Source organism: Vanessa tameamea, chromosome 22 (assembly GCF_037043105.1).
Source record: "Vanessa tameamea isolate UH-Manoa-2023 chromosome 22, ilVanTame1 primary haplotype, whole genome shotgun sequence".
In the NCBI taxonomy this organism is placed as follows: domain Eukaryota; kingdom Metazoa; phylum Arthropoda; class Insecta; order Lepidoptera; family Nymphalidae; genus Vanessa; species Vanessa tameamea.
The window spans coordinates 6,140,341-6,156,686 of NC_087330.1; the positions used below are offsets into that span (position 1 = coordinate 6,140,341).

A 16,346-nucleotide genomic window follows, 5' to 3' on the forward strand; every position below is an offset into this window, starting at 1 on the left:
AAACAATTACTATACAAGGAACAAAGTCGTATAACCCCATAACCTACAATTAAATTACAAAAAAATATATTTATTTAAAAATTAATTTATCGAATAAATTAAGTGGATGATATTTATTATGAATTATTTTACAAACCTATTTGTATTTAAAATATGAAACATATAAATAATATATCTGAGTTAAATACATTTTTATTACTAAGAAATTGTTTTCATTTAATTAAAAAAATCAATTCATTTTTTATTATTTATTATTAATTTCATAATTCGAGACTGTTTGATAGCCGGCTTTGGTGACTTTAGCTTTAAGAGTAAAAAAGCGACGCTTTAGTTTGTCTATTTCTGTCATTTCATTGTCAAACAAGTTTGTTGTGTTGATCATAGATAATATTGGTTTTGATTGTTGGTCAGTTTAATATATTAATTTAATTTAGCCTCATTTTTATTCAATTTTGAATGCAATTATTGTAATTACATATGTTAATTTAGTTATTTCCGGAAAACGTAAAATGAATTCTACAATTTCTGACGACTTAAACCGTGAACATTTGGCATTGGAAGCATCAAAGTGTTTAAGTAGGTTAAGATTGTTTGAAAATAGAAACTTGTCAATTTCTTTTGTTTCCCAATTGTTTAATATCAATTTATAAATTTTCTTCCAGAAAATATCCTCTCAAATACTCAAAACGTCACTTCTCTACATAAAGAAATTTTGGAAATAAATTTATCCATCACTGCATACATTGAAGAAAGTAAAAACCGCCTAGAAGCTCTTCGTCTTGAGTTAGCCCGCCAAGCGACAAGCTCGCATAGAGTTGTAGATATACTAAGTGAAAAATGTAGGTACTAAAAACTATAATTCAAACAGTTTTTTTGTTGTTGATATTATTTTATTTATTTAAAACTGTTTTCAGAACAAAATGTCAAATTTTGCAAAAACTCCTCAAAAAAGAAAAAGCAACTACAGGAATATTAATAGCACAAATAGAGAAACTAATAACAATACAAATACTCAACATTTGAAACAGGAATCAGCCAAAAAATTGATTGTATGGTATAAGCAGTTGGTTGATAATGATCGCCAGAAATTCAGTTTATTTTTGTCAGATGATGTCACACTGGAATGGTTTGGGAGGACTATAAAGACTAGGAAAAAAGTTGCAGCTTTTGTTAAAAATGACATTCAATGTTCCCGACATGACTTTACGACTGTACAAAGTATTGAAAAAATTGAGACAAGAAATGAAAGATTACATAGGTGATTTGAATTGAATAATTAATTTAATTTTGTAAAATTGAAATATTTGTTATACTCAATTACTATATGTATGTATTTATAACATTGTTTAATTTTTTTACAGAAATAGTGAAAATATTTTAATCAGTCCTTTACATTCCCCTGAAACTACTAACATTCCAAAAACACAAAAATCAGGTAAAAGAAAAATTCAAACTACATGCAACAGTCCACAGTGGGCTGAAGGATGCAAGCCCAATGATGATGATGAAATTGAGTGTAAAAGAAAAAAATCAAACATCAATTTTGGAGTTAATGAACAGAGATATCATATACGAGAAAATCCTGAAGTTGATGTTGTAATAAGCAATAATGGTGATGGTATAACAGAAAAATGCAAACATAAAAGTTCCTCCATAACACCTCCAAATGTGGAATATGGTCAGGGTGATTGCCTTCCGTCTACAAGTGGTACAGGTTCTGAGAGTTCACATGAGGCATTAAATGCCCAACTACCTAAATTAGCTGTTGAATGTGATGGTTATGTTGAATTTAATAGAACTAGAAATAGTCGTAGTTCAGATTGCATGAAATGGGATAGGAAATGCAAAGTACAAATTAGTTACTCGGAGGATCCTCTTAATATAGGAGAGTATATAATTTGGGCTTTACGATATAGTGACGAAAGTAAGTGTCGTAGGAATTTATTAGCTGCATTCGAAGAAGCAGCTTCAGATTAATGTGTTGTGTACTTCTGTATACACTAATAATTATTGTTTCTAGAATAACCCTTAAAGGTTTACTTCTAGAATCTTAATTTTCTTCAAATAATTTTATTTATCATGACATACTTTCTTATGGATTATTATGTAGCATTACGTTCAAATACTTTGTTTACATGTGCCTAAGAATTTAACACCAACACTGAAATTTAAAAGTAATCAGTATAAACAGACTTATTTACTATGAATTTGTATAATATAATTTCGGACACAAAATAAACTGTATGTTACATAAAAAAGAACATGTCTCTAAATAATATTATTTAACTGAACAAAAACATATTTGACAAATAAATACTATTTATACCATATTGTTTTAAGTAATCTTTTCTTTTATGTATGTGTTCATGAGAAGATCTGAATGAAATATATTAATATTAAAATATACCTTTAATAATATTAACAACTAACAACTTTCAACTGATGTATGGTAATGTTTTAAACATTACCACAGAAACAGTTGAAAGTTTGTCATAAATGTGTGCCTTGAATTGTGATGGACTACGTACTATATATTATAACATACTTTTATTTTGTGAACAAAGTAATTTGACCATTTATTAGTAGCCTTTTGCTTAAAATCTTGGTTATGCCAATAAATGTATAACAAGAGTATTGTCGTTTTGATGATTGTGATTTTCTTTTACTGCCATGTGAATTTTGAAGTAGATGTGAAAGATGGATTAGACATGAATGTATATATTAACATGTTATATCTGAGATAAACCACACACAATATGCTATATACATTTTCAGTCAAATCTTTATGGCCTGAAAAAAATCGAAATCTAAAAATCTAGTTATTAGACATCAATAAAAACAAAATTTGATTTTGAAATTAGATAAGTATTTCAAATATAGAGGCCAAGTTATGTAATTTTTATATATTTTCTAAGCTTAAAATAAATAAAATCTCAGTGAAATACCACTGATATCAACCTGTGTCTGAATAAGAGTCATAGACACTGTTCCATACTATTTTAGCGTAGTGTATTATGTAGTCGATATTTTAAATATAATGAGAAAATTTACACACGATAACATTGTTTTTATATGAATATTGTTATTAGCGGCTATTCATAAAATATGATAGTAAGAAGATAAATATTTCAAAATGTAATTAAATTAAATAACTTTCTTTTTTTTTTTAAGTTGCATCACATACATATTGTACCATGTTCATAAAAAATGACTATGCGTTGATATTTTTTGCCCCTTAGAGTAGTACAAAACGAATCAAGACTGGAATGCTGAATTTGTAACTGGATAAAGTTTAAATGCATTAATGCTCTCTAGTATATCTGTCCCATTTTGCAATGACAATTGTCTCTTGATACGTCGGTACGCATTTGGTGGTTATCTTTATAGGGATATGTTGTCACAATTAGTTTATGGTATGACTAACTTAATGTTTAAAATTGGATGGATGCCATTATTAAGAAGTGTCAAGTTTCTTTACCTATCAGTAACTAAGTAAAAAATTATAGAGAATAAAAATAAGTTATAATACACGTTTCAAATATTTTTAGACACATTGTTAGATTTCTATAATTAATTTAGTGAATAGCTCACAGCATATGTAAAGTTGTTATTGGTCATTTGTTCATTTAAAATTGTGTTTTTTTTAAGTAAAGTAAAATTCGTGGCCATAGTTATGTTTAGCTGATAGTAATAGTTCGGGCTGCATGTAAAACTAATTTAGTGGAATCCAGTTTGCGCATTAAACTGCTCAACAGCCAAAACACAAGAAAATTAGCATTTTTTACAGATTTTATTGAAAGAACAACAGCCGCCTTTACAGTAAAACAGTATTTTCATAGCAACACTAGTCATTTATTAGCCATTCAACTATTACTTAAGCAGAATTGGCTATCGCCAAACGTCATACTACTTCATTAGTTGCACGTACTTAGTGTCAAACCGATGGCCCCTACTTTTTATGACGCATTCTCAGCTTTGAGACTATTTAGACGAAAAAAAAATCAAATTTACTATTATACGTGACAGTGTTAAAGACCGACAGACAGACAAGAGTTACTCAAGTTGTACGAATGACAAATAAAATCTACCAATTCTTGCAAAACTTAGCTAGGCATAGCCCTTTCTAATGTTTATTTAATATTTGAATGGCCCCCTTACAGTATTATACTGGTCGAAAGCCAATCAAAACTTTAAAAAAATATTTAATAACTGTATCGTACGGTCTGTACGCGTGCGCCGGTTTTATGGCATAGCTTCAGTCTTTACGCAAACTGGTTTGTACAAGAACGAATGATATTTGATCATGTAGCCTATCGCATATTATTCTTTACCTATTTTAAAACATTACTTGAAGTAATATGTTTTTGTTTTTCATTTTATTCTTAGCAGTTTTAAGAAATAAAGTTGTTTAGAAATACGTTACTATTTTTATTTACTTTTCTCATAACTTCGCTAGGAAACCTGCATGTCGGATAAAAATGTATATTCATCTATCCGAATTAAAGCAGAATAGTGGAATAAGCTCCACGCCTTTTCAAAAAGAGAAGAAGCCCATTATTGGGATATTTAAAGACTTACTTTACTTTTGTTTATTAATAAGATACTTTCCTCTGTACTTCTGGTATGACAATTCAAGTGGTGGCATTACAGTAATGAAATAAGTAGTGTAACGCTATATGCTAAGCTAAGCCAAGCCAAGCCAAGCCTTGAAATTGAATAGCCGACCCAGTCTTTTCCGAACGTCACTCATTAACAATTACGCAAAAGGGATTGTCGCCCATGGCAACCGATAACACGTAAGAAAAGACGGGGTCGCGATCGCAACAAGGCGGAAAAATATAACGGAGTGAAAAAAGATATAAACGATTAATAATAAAAAATATATATAACATAGTTGTTGTTATTGCCATTCGTTTCAGTAGCTAATAATAACTAGTTTTCGTTAGATCATAAAAGTTTCCGCTAAGAGAGGCGGGTTGCGATAAATAAATAAACATCCGCATGGATTATAAAAATAAAGTGTACAACGCCCGACCAGCGCGAAACCAATTACATTTTTCACGATTTAAATAGTAGTTCTTATCAATAGAGAAAAGGTAATGAAACTAAAAGAATAAAAAGTCCTATATAAAATTTAATCATCAATACATCTAGAACTAATTAAACTAAAATTGTAAATATCTAAAGATACTTCAAAGAACATCACGGTGTTTTTTACAATTTTTTCAGTAAAACTATGATTTAAGAGAAATGCATCTATTGTGTAACGGAAATAACATATGTAGTTACATACATAATAATACGAAGTCGAAATCTTCTTTTTTTATTATTACATGTGGCAAAAAGAAAACATAAATAATTTAACACCTCTAATCAAAAACTAATTTTACAATATTTTAAAAATAGATGGATTAATTGAAAATAGATAATAAGTGCTATTTATAAAATAAGTAACTAAACCAATCATTGCTATATGCCACAATACTTTTTTGCCGCGAAAATGTAATGTAATGTGTAGTGTTTGTATTTTTTATCATAACATTTTAAAATCGTATTGCTAAAAAATTATGGTGGAATTGTCAAATACATATTCCAAATAATGTTAGAGAGAGATTGGAAAAATTTACTGTTTACAATTATTTTTTTAATATTAAAATTTTAACAACTATCAGCAGATTGTTTTTTATATTTGATAATTTCAAAGAATCAACATCACTATGTATCACAACATTAACATTTACAATGCAGAACATATATAGTATTATTACATAACAGCATGCACAATTGAGCAAAAATTTGATTAATTTCATTTGTATTTGTATGGAAACAAATCAGTGTACTTAATGCATATTTATGTTTAAAAACCATGAAACATTATATTATAATCATTTAGGTTTACCTACATTTTGTACAAATTTCATTAGAATGAGTATTAAAACTTAAAATGTCAGATTTAAAATTGTGGCACCATCATGGCATAATTAACTTAATAAAAAAGCAAAGTATCTTAAACACAAATATAGCATTTAAATCCTTGCTATTTTATACAAACAAATGGTAACTAAACAATGTTAAGTGTCATATTTGATAACTTTGTGATGTTTATATTATAATGCAAAACAATTAATGCACCAATTTTTTTATTATATAATATTAACTATGTTATTAATTAATTTATTTCAAATCAAAGACATAATTATTATTGATTTGAAACAAATTTAGGTAATCAACAATGAAAATTTAGTAAACAAACATCTGTTTAGTATGAAATGCTTTGTTATATTAATATTGGTATATAGATAGGTAAATATTGTTAGGAAATACTTAAGAATTAATTTGTCATGTTGTGTAATGTAAATTTAGAATGAGTCTTATTTTTACTAAGAACATTTTTAGTAGTCAATTTTGTTTAAATAATAACACAAGAATATAAAAGTACTTCTACATGATTTCCAGTAATTATTAGAACAAGAAATCAAATAACACAATTGTTTTCATGAATGCTTGGTGAAATGAAAATTTTAAAGTTTCACTGAAGAGTAAATATTTTTAGCCATTATCTAATGTTATTTTCATATTATAATGTTACACTATAATTACTATTCAAAATTAATAAAAGATTCTTCTTTTATATATAAATCCAACAGAATATAAAAGTCTGGGCTTTCAATCTGAAGCCCTTTAGCCACCATACAAATGAATCAATTTTCATTCCATTTGCACTTTTTTATTTAATAAAATGAATGTAGCTATGGAATTCGCACCATCTCCATTATATCTAGAAGGACTATAAATACTTATTACAATTAATTCGCATATTTTTCTAATTATTGTGTACATCTTATTACATTATTGCTTTAAAAAACAAACATTATCATCAAGTCCAACAATAATTTTTGGCATAATTTTTGTAGATAAATTGTGACATTTTAATTAAATTTTATAATACTTTGCTTATAATACAAAAATTTTAAAGAAAATGTAAAGCCTTATTGGTTTAGAAATGACAAAAACATTTTATTGTAATCAATATTCATAATAATATTGCATTGTCCAAAATATAACTATACATTTGTTAAAATAATATTATTATAATAAAGAAATTTAAAATAGTACTAATTTATAATGAAACATATAAAATACTAGCTTCAGATCAATATTGCATACAGCATTAACTTACTGGCACAATTCATTAATAGCAAAAAATTACTAAAGACTTTATACATAAATCGGAGATAACAAATGCTACTAATGTAGCATTCTCACACTATGTTTTCAAAAGTTATTTAAAAATTGCTATAAAATAACAATGTAAATATTTAGTAATTTTTTGCAAGTAATGAGTTGCAGGAAGCCAGATGATAGCTATTAGTTTTAATAACATACCTCAGGAGTAGATATCACAAATGTGAGATGGTTGTAGGTTGATCAATACTATTTTTGATCAAAGTTATCTACATCATTTAGGGCACTCGGATCTTCTATATCTTCCTTAGCATTGTTCTCAAGTACAGGCTCATTAATGGGATTATTAACATTTAAAGCTGAACTAAGTTTTGGAGGCTGAGCTGCTGGTGTTACTTTTGAAGATACTGCTGGGTTTGGAGCACTTTTGGTGGTCATTGAAGACTTTAATCTAGCAATTTCTTTTTCGAGATCGTCAATTCTGTTCTTTCTTTCTTCTAATTGGGCTGTTAACGTTTCCTTTTTCAACCTTAAGGTTTCTAGTATAGCCGATTTACTAACTTGCAAGTTTTTCAAAGACTGTAATTCAGTTTTACAAAATTCCACATCTACTAATGTTCGGTTCACCTGAATTTCCGATTTTGCTAATTTAGTTTTTAACTCTGAATAATTGGTGCTTAATTTCATTTTTGAACTTTCTAAATCGCTTACTTTCGTATTGTATATGTCTCGTTGTTGCTGATATCGTAGTGACTCTTCCATACATGATGTTTGTTGTCTAGAACACTCTTGTAGTTGTCCGGTTAACTCTCCAAGTCGGGTTTGTAATTCGGTTTCCATACTCCAACTATTAAGTAGTGAAAGGGTAAGTAAAATGCATACGGCGAAAACAATGTACATTGGCCAACGACGCATGTTTTCTATACCCATATTACTTATGCACTACAAAAAATTATTGGCTGTTTGAAAGACAACTATATTAAATTTTTTTAAAATGTTTTTTTTTCAGCTACACTTAATTGAACTTCACCAAGAAAGCTTCAGCAGGTTACTCGTCAGACATCAAGCGGTCAAATGTCATTGACATAGGAATTTCACGTACATTGGCACATTTAAAATTATTTGTATTATTCTATTCATTTTCAATTTAAATACATAATTTATTTAATGTTCATGAAAAAAATAACAATGAACAATATATTTCGAAATATTAAAAATATAGTTTCGAAATGACAACGTTTTACTTTAAAATAATACGCCAAAATCTAATGTTCTAATATCCCAATATACAAATTATGTACAATCTTAGCTAATTTTATTTTAGAACTATTCAATTCAAGTAATATTAATTTAAACTGTAATATTGATTTAAAATTCTACCCTACTAAAGTGGCAATATTGTAAGACAGGTCACGTGATCAGGTTGCTATAGACTAAAATCCTTCATCGACTTCTTTGGTTTATAGCCACGAGGTTTTTAGCAATATTTCAATTTATTAGTGAAATAATAAAAAGAGAATTTGTATTCTTTTGGGAAAATGCCACCCAGCAATCCATTGCCGCCTAAAGAAAATGCTCTTTTCAAAAGAATTTTGGTAAGTGCAGTTGTAAACATTCAATTCTCTTTCGAGTGGCTTGTCAATCTCACCTATTATATCCAAATAAAAAATAATACAAATGATATCAAAATTTTGTTAGACTATTATCTTGTCGCAAAACAGTGGATTAATCCAATAAACTTTTTTGTTATGACATGAAACCGATAATTTCTTTTAAACAAAAAAGATTCTATGTGCGCTTTTACAATATTTGAGATGCGTCTTTTAATAAATAGAGGTTAAAGTATTTAAATTATAATTATACCGTTTTCAGCGTTGTTACGAACACAAACAATATAAAAATGGGCTGAAGTTTGCAAAGCAAATATTATCCAATCCAAAATTTGCAGAGCATGGAGGTCAGTATGAACAGCTTTATTAATAATCGCCTTAATAATAAATTAAATTTATCGTATAATGAATGTAAATAGTGATATATATGTGATTTAATTTTTTTTCATAAACATTTTAGAGACTCTAGCTATGAAAGGCCTAACACTGAATTGCCTTGGCCGTAAAGAAGAGGCATATGAGTATGTCCGTCGCGGTCTACGTAATGATCTGAAGTCGCCAGTGTGCTGGCACGTATATGGACTTCTTCAACGATCTGATAAGAAATATGATGAGGCAATTAAATGTTACCGTAATGCATTGAAGTGGGAGAAGGAGAATATACAAATTCTACGTGATCTCTCCTTACTTCAAATTCAGATGAGAGATCTGGAAGGATATAAAGTAAGTTCTAATATTAATTTCTTAAAGATTGCTGATATTAAAGTATAAATAAATTTATTTTACATACTTGAGGATGCATATTAAATATTTTTTTATAAATAAAAGTCTCAAATTTTTTTATGCTAGAACTCCTACAATAATAATGAATTTAAATAGTGTCTAAAATAATATAATTTTTACGGACTTTGCCTAATATTACAAAAGATTGTTAACTAAATATTTATACTTGTTTAAACTATGTGTTTATTAAAAGGATTAGCAATATTTTATATTGAATAATAAGACTAACAATAATTTATTTAATATATTTTTTATTACATTACAATACATTAGCAGCCTGTAAATTTCCCACTGCTGGGCTAAGGCCTCCTCTCCCTTTGAGGAGAAGGTTTGGAGCATATTCATTTATTAACTTAACTATAATTGTTTATTTAGCAAGAATGCATGAAATAATTAGGTACTACATGAATCAACATCTTTCAGGATACTCGATACCAACTCTTTATGTTGCGACCGACACAAAGAACATCATGGATTGGGTTTGCTATGAGCTACCATCTACTAGGAGATTATGAAATGGCAAACAGCATTATTGATGCTTTTAGGACTAATCAGATGAAGGGTCCCTATGATTATGAACAATCAGAATTGTTATTATACCAGAATATGGTATTAGCCGAGTCTGGACAGTATGAAAGAGCTCTGCAACACTTGCAAAAATTCCAAAATCAGATCTTAGACAAGTTATCTGTTAAAGAAACCTCTGGTGAATATTATTTGAAATTAAAGAGGTATGTACTCAAACTAAAATACTTTACAAGATTTAATCTAATCTGATTATAATTATAGATTGTAGAAAATTTGATTTGTTCAATAAATTAATCCTTGATTTTATATATTAAATTAATAGTTTCTATGGGGAAATTAACTTATTCAAAACATGCTATATTATCATTCTTGTAAATTATATTTCTTATATGTAGGATATCTTAGTAGCCCTTTATATGTCATAACAAGATTATGCTAGATTTAGTAAAAGAATCTTCCCTCTAATATCTCAGAATCATATATCCTGATAGAAATAATGTATGTAATATTTAATGACAATTGTACACATAAATTTCTCTCATTTTTCTAGCTTGATTCCAAAGAGTACATTATCACTCTGACTATTATATATAAAGATAAATTGAAATTACATGATAAAAGTGAAAAACAAAAAAAATAAAATGGTTGGGCGGACTGGCAAATGGGCCACTTGATGATAACTTGTCACTATGCCCATAGACATTGGAATTATAAGTAATATTAACCATTCTTAATATCACCAATGCCGCCAACCTTGGAAACTAAGGTGTTAGTTTTTTTTATGTTGTTTTGACCCTTGTGCACCCTTACACTGGCTCACTTACCCTTTAAACCAGCGCACAACAAAACTTAGCAACTTAGTTGTTATTTAGAGCTAGAATATGTGATGAGTTGTTACCCTAACAGGATTTCAAGACAAGTCCAACTGCCAAGTACTGTGGACCAATTAAAAAAATATAACTGATATGTACATAAAAGTTTGTTTTTCATATTTTCAGGTTTAAGGAAGCTGAAGCGGTGTATGAAGATTTGCTCAAGAGGAATCCAGAGAATGTGATGTATTATGAGAAATTAGTTGAAGCAAAACAGCTTAGTAGTCCTGATGAAAAGGTGGCTTTCTATGATGATTATAAGTGAGTATGACTTGTTAAGCTTTTCCATATGATCTAAAAAATATTTATATATATACCTCCATAAGGAGACACCAAAAAATTTGAGTTAGAGAGTTATTAAATCACGAAGGATCTTTTGACACTTCAAGTATGTCAAGGAACGATTTGGTGTGGTTTTCAACTTGTCGAGGTTCAATGAATTGTTATATGTTTTTGTGATAGAAGAAATTAATTTAGCTACTTATTAGTAATTGTAGGTTATGCTTTTCCTTAACTGAAGGAAGTGTCACTAAATTGTTTACTGATTCACTTATGTTATCATATTGCTATATTTTTTCTCCGTTCCAGGTTAGAGTATCCGAAAGCAATTGCCCCCAGAAGGCTTCAGCTTACTGAAGCTTACCTGCCTGTTTTTGAGCGGCTCATTGATGAGTATTTGAGGCATGGCTTACATAAAGGCATCCCTCCACTATTTGTGGACTTGAGGTGAGTTTATTTCATTAGCTAAAAGTAGTTAAACTTACATAGCAAATATTACCAAGCATAAGATTCTTATCACATTAAAAAAGATTACCACTCTACCTAGTACTTATTCTATAAGGTACATAGATTAAGTACATTTTTATTTAGTAACATGATTTGTTATGTAAATAAATTATATGTATAACAAATTCAATTAGTATAGATTTAGATATTTAATATATTGACATAAGACTTTTTAAGTATCACAGTTCCAATCACATAACAAGTTTCCAAACACCAGATTTTCCAAGTAAAAAAAATGATAAATAGATGTTCTGAATATTACCATCAATATATTATTTAAGTTAAACCCCATATTAATCTTTCCAGGTCGTTATATGTAGACGAAAGCAAGGCAGACACAATAGAGAAATTAATTTTACAATACATAGACAATTTGGCAAAGACTGGTGTGTTTAGCACTAAGCCAGATGAAGTGAAACAGCCAGCGAGTGCATTACTATGGGCGTATTACTTCGCGGCACAACATTTCGATTACAAGCAAGATACAACAAAAGCTCTATTTTATATAGACGCGGCGATAGAACATACACCTACATTAATAGAACTATTTATTGTCAAAGGAAGAATATATAAGGTAAATATTATATGTCAGATAGTAATATTTTAGTGTACAATTATCATGTGATGTGTATTGATAACCACATATGGCCTCAATAACAAGTAAAAGCATTCCCAAGGCGTCTTGCCGTAAAAATATGCTTAATCCTTTCTATGCAGATTAAATAATTCATCCAAAAATAAATAGCAAGCGAATGTTTATGTTGATGTATGTAATGCCTGGCCTATTTGTATTTTGTTATTGAAATAAAGATTAGTACAGTCAGTATGATATATAAAGAAATACTTAAGATGACCAAAAACAAAGAATCTAAATCATTTAAAGTGATAAATTCATACAACTAAAGTCATCTAAATATTTAAAATAACCATTTTGACCAAATTAATCAGAGCAAATATCTTCAAATATATGAGTTCATTAAAAGAAAAGTACCAGTGGTTTCTAAGCATTGAAAGAATCCAAAAATGAGATAGGGTCTAAGGATTTTTACTATCTCTTTCGTTTTTAATGGGTACTTTTCTTGTTACCGTTTTAGTGCCGATTTTAATGAACTCATATATACATCATTGGTGTTTTTTGTTTTATGACTATTTTTGTAATTAAAGATTATGAATGTGCTTTAAGATATTTCTGATTGAAAAGCACAAAGTAATTTATTAACAATAAAAAAATCTAATTTAAAAGAATGTATTTATGTAAATAAGCTGTTATTTTTTGAACGTCCCCATAGATTTGGGCAAAATACTTGTATTAAATATTTAGACGACTGGTTGTATGAATATTATTGATTACTTCAGATATTTCTATGTTTTTGGTAATCTTAAGAGCGTAGTTTGTAAGCGTGGGAATTTATTTTAGAACACACACATAGGTACCTTCCAATAATGCAGTTGCATTATGCAGTGTATCGTACGCATCCTCGGAGACAATTAGTTGCTTGTTTTCGGTGCAACGAATAAATTAAATTTTCATTGCGCGTTCATAACGTAGGATTTATAAAAATACATTTAATTACGAGTAATGTATCAGCTATAAGGTTGTCACTCGCAAACATAATTATAAATTATTTGTTAGCATAGGGTGCGGTCAGAGTGCATTAAGATGCCTCATATACATTATGATTTTTATTGATTCTACTGCTCTCCTCTAACTAAATAATTATTATTTTCGGGATATTTTAAGGTTGGTAGGTATAACGTATTAGGGCGTTAAGACACTTTAAATAATCATTTACTTAAATTTTATAAATAAAAATAATGGAGGTAAATATTAATCAGTTTTTTTTTAATTAACTAAAAACTAAAGACATAAATCTTCTTGGTTAAACAAGTCAATTAAAATTATTTTATAATACACAAAAATCAGGGGGGCGGCCCGTTGACGGTATCTGGGCATGAAAGGTACTAACTAAGTATAGCATCAGTAAAAAATGGAATGTATATCAACCGTTTTTGCTTAGCACTTTGCATTATTTTAATTAAGCATTTAAATAATAAGGAATTAAGCAGACTAACTAAACGACATTAGTTATGGGTATGAGTTGGCGTTTGTTTTAAATTTCGTATTAAGAGAAAAAATAAGCAAGATAGTGCAAAAATTACATTACATTCAGGTATTCAATATGTTCATCCTTACAATTTTGTACTTTTAATTCGACATTAGGGGAAAGTGGTTACCTTTCGTACACTTTTCAGATTTTATTTTTTTACTATGTGATTAATTGTCGTATTTACCTAGTTTATGTGCCTAAGTGTAACAAATATATTATAGTTTGTTACAAAAAACTCCTGTACCCCACGTATTGGTATGGTATGGTAGGGGTACGTTCGTACAATAAATGCGGTAAATTCGTACGCCATGGGGTAAATTCATACAGGGTAATTAAAAAGCCATTTAAAATCGTTAACATTTTATTAATTATTACAAAAATATTTATTTATCAAAGAACTAACTTGATAATATGTGACTTGACTAATAGTCGATAAATCTTGAAAAGTAAAAATTAACAATTGCATCCCACGACACTCACGCCCCACCCTTATGCTAACTTGTCTATGTGTGCGTAGACGATTCGCGAAATTATAAGACTCGGCTCGAAATAAAAACTGACATGCTCCCACCTTGAGCTCTGGGGAGGGACTGAAAATTTATTGACAGCGATGTCGAATAATAAGTCAAAACCGTCAAATTATTTTCTCCATACTAAAAAGTATGGACGACGAATGCCAAAAAGTAAGCAATATTTAAATAAAAATTACTATAATATTGTGTGATATAATAGAAATTTAACACGGTGAACATATTATTTACACTTTTGTGTCCCCATTTAACCAAAAATACATGTATAAACGAGCAGCTAAATAGCTTAAAAAATGTTAATAGAAAAGGTCGATTTCAGTGTTTGGAGTAATGTTGACGATGAATTTACTGAGTTATTGATACAAATTTTATAAATATCATGCGGTGAAACTTGAGATCTATCTATTAAGATTATCAATGTTTTTTTTCATCCATAATCAATGCTCCAGTTTTAAGATATTTTTTAAAATAGTAAGCGCTATTTAGGCGTTCCGCAAGGACTGTCCTCTTAACTGTCAGGTTTCTAGTTGTATATCATGCATTAACATTTTTTAATAAATTACATTGAAAGCTATCAATACTCATCGACTCTATAGAATTAATAAATTTAGACAATTTGCGACGTAACAAATAATGGAGAGAATCCACAATAAGCTGGAACGTCAGTGTTGCCATGTAATGTAACGTGTTGGTGTTGGTGTTGGCAGCACGCCGGCGACCCGGTGTCGGCGTACGAGTGGCTGGAGGAGGCGCAGGCCATGGACACGGCGGACCGCTACGTCAACAGCAAGTGCGCGCGCTACATGCTGCGCGCCGGCCACGTCAAGCGCGCCGAGGACATGTGCGCCAAGTTCACCAGAGAAGGTAGCCGCTCGGCGCCCCGCCGGGGATGCCAGCTTTGAGTCTTTTTATCTCCAAATTTAGGGGAAACGAGTCGTGCAAGGGGTTTTTATTATAATAATAGGATAATTGATTAGTTATTATAAAAAAAAATAGTTTTATTTATATTGTATAGGAGTTCTAAGCAAATATATGTTTCAGGTGTCCCAGCAACAGAGAACCTAAACGAAATGCAGTGCATGTGGTTCCAGACAGAAGCAGCGGCTGCTTATCAGCGCTTGCAGCGGTGGGGTGAAGCTTTAAAGAAAGCACATGAAGTGGATAGGGTAAGATATCAATGGAAAAATTATTCGATTGACTACATGAATGATATATATGTATATGACACTACCAGAATGTTCCATCTACCACTATTCTACCAGTCTCCACGTTCTTCTCAAGGAGATAGTGTTTCGGCCATCCAAATCACGACATGACGAATGAAGTTTCGGGCGAGTTTAGTCAAACGTGGTAAACGTTCTTCCGCCAGCACTTCTCGGAAATAATCGAGGACCAGTTCGACTTCCACTCGTACTGCATGCGCAAGATGACCCTGCGCTCGTACGTGGGGCTGCTGCGGCTGGAGGACGTGCTGCGCTCGCACCCCTTCTACTTCCGCTGCGCGCGCGTCGCCATCAGCGTGTACCTGCGCCTCTACCAGCACCCGCTGCAGGACGTGCCGCAGACGCAGGAGCCCGACACAGGTCAGTCGGACACACCTTTATTTCCTCCTAGATTGGAATAGGCTAGTAACACCTGAGTCGATACCCGGCCGAAGAGTAGATTAGACAAAGTAGAACAACCAGTGTGGTCAAATGTAGCATTTTGTTTGCGTTAGTACGCGGGGCGGTCGAATAATTATTACAATATTGTCGGTGTTTGCGTAGTGTTGCCAGTGTATGAAAAATACTCCCGACAAATCCGATTACTATTTTATCGGTTTGCAAATGTATACGTATGGTAGGATGTATGAGTTGGATGATCTGTATTTTATATAATGTAGGTCGTCAATGGTAATATGAACGTAAATTGTATTTTTTTAATATTAAATATGTATATATGTGT

General features: G+C 30.2%; 3 protein-coding genes across 3 annotated transcripts in view; 2 read left to right on the forward strand and 1 right to left on the reverse strand.

Moving 5' to 3' along the window:
- The first annotated feature begins 348 nt into the window (after nt 1–348).
- Nucleotides 349–4,417, forward strand: LOC113396593 (uncharacterized). The gene is made up of 4 exons (XM_026634587.2): nt 349–576; nt 663–839; nt 915–1,258; nt 1,362–4,417. The coding sequence occupies exons 3-4, from the start codon at nt 921–923 to the stop codon at nt 1,975–1,977; spliced, it is 954 nt and encodes a 317-aa protein (XP_026490372.2). The 5' UTR covers nt 349–576; nt 663–839; nt 915–920; the 3' UTR covers nt 1,978–4,417.
- Nucleotides 4,418–7,310: 2,893 nt separating this feature from the next.
- LOC113396579 (uncharacterized) lies at nt 7,311–8,248 on the reverse strand. Its single transcript, XM_026634572.2, has one exon. It carries the CDS (start codon nt 8,113–8,115, stop codon nt 7,435–7,437), a length of 681 nt encoding a protein of 226 aa, XP_026490357.1. The 5' UTR covers nt 8,116–8,248; the 3' UTR covers nt 7,311–7,434.
- Nucleotides 8,249–8,600: 352 nt separating this feature from the next.
- Nucleotides 8,601–16,346, forward strand: part of LOC113396578 (N-alpha-acetyltransferase 15, NatA auxiliary subunit) — a 95,198-nt gene continuing 87,452 nt past the window's right edge. The window contains exons 1-10 of the mRNA XM_026634571.2: nt 8,601–8,780; nt 9,058–9,142; nt 9,256–9,518; nt 10,002–10,309; nt 11,105–11,239; nt 11,567–11,704; nt 12,071–12,338; nt 15,110–15,266; nt 15,444–15,568; nt 15,772–15,985. Coding sequence (XP_026490356.1) covers nt 8,724–8,780; nt 9,058–9,142; nt 9,256–9,518; nt 10,002–10,309; nt 11,105–11,239; nt 11,567–11,704; nt 12,071–12,338; nt 15,110–15,266; nt 15,444–15,568; nt 15,772–15,985 — 1,750 coding nt within the window. The 5' untranslated portion in view covers nt 8,601–8,723. The remainder of the gene's footprint in view (nt 8,781–9,057; nt 9,143–9,255; nt 9,519–10,001; nt 10,310–11,104; nt 11,240–11,566; nt 11,705–12,070; nt 12,339–15,109; nt 15,267–15,443; nt 15,569–15,771; nt 15,986–16,346) is intronic.

Excerpts from the sequence above, each read along its gene's own strand:
- LOC113396593 (XM_026634587.2), top strand. The coding sequence starts at position 921 with ATGTCAAATTTTGCAAAAACTCCTCAAAAAAGAAAAAGCAACTACAGG. Across the intron at positions 1,259-1,361 it reads AGAAATGAAAGATTACATAG|AAATAGTGAAAATATTTTAA; the intron begins GTGATTTGAATT and ends ATTTTTTTACAG.
- LOC113396579 (XM_026634572.2), bottom strand. The coding sequence starts at position 8,115 with ATGGGTATAGAAAACATGCGTCGTTGGCCAATGTACATTGTTTTCGCC.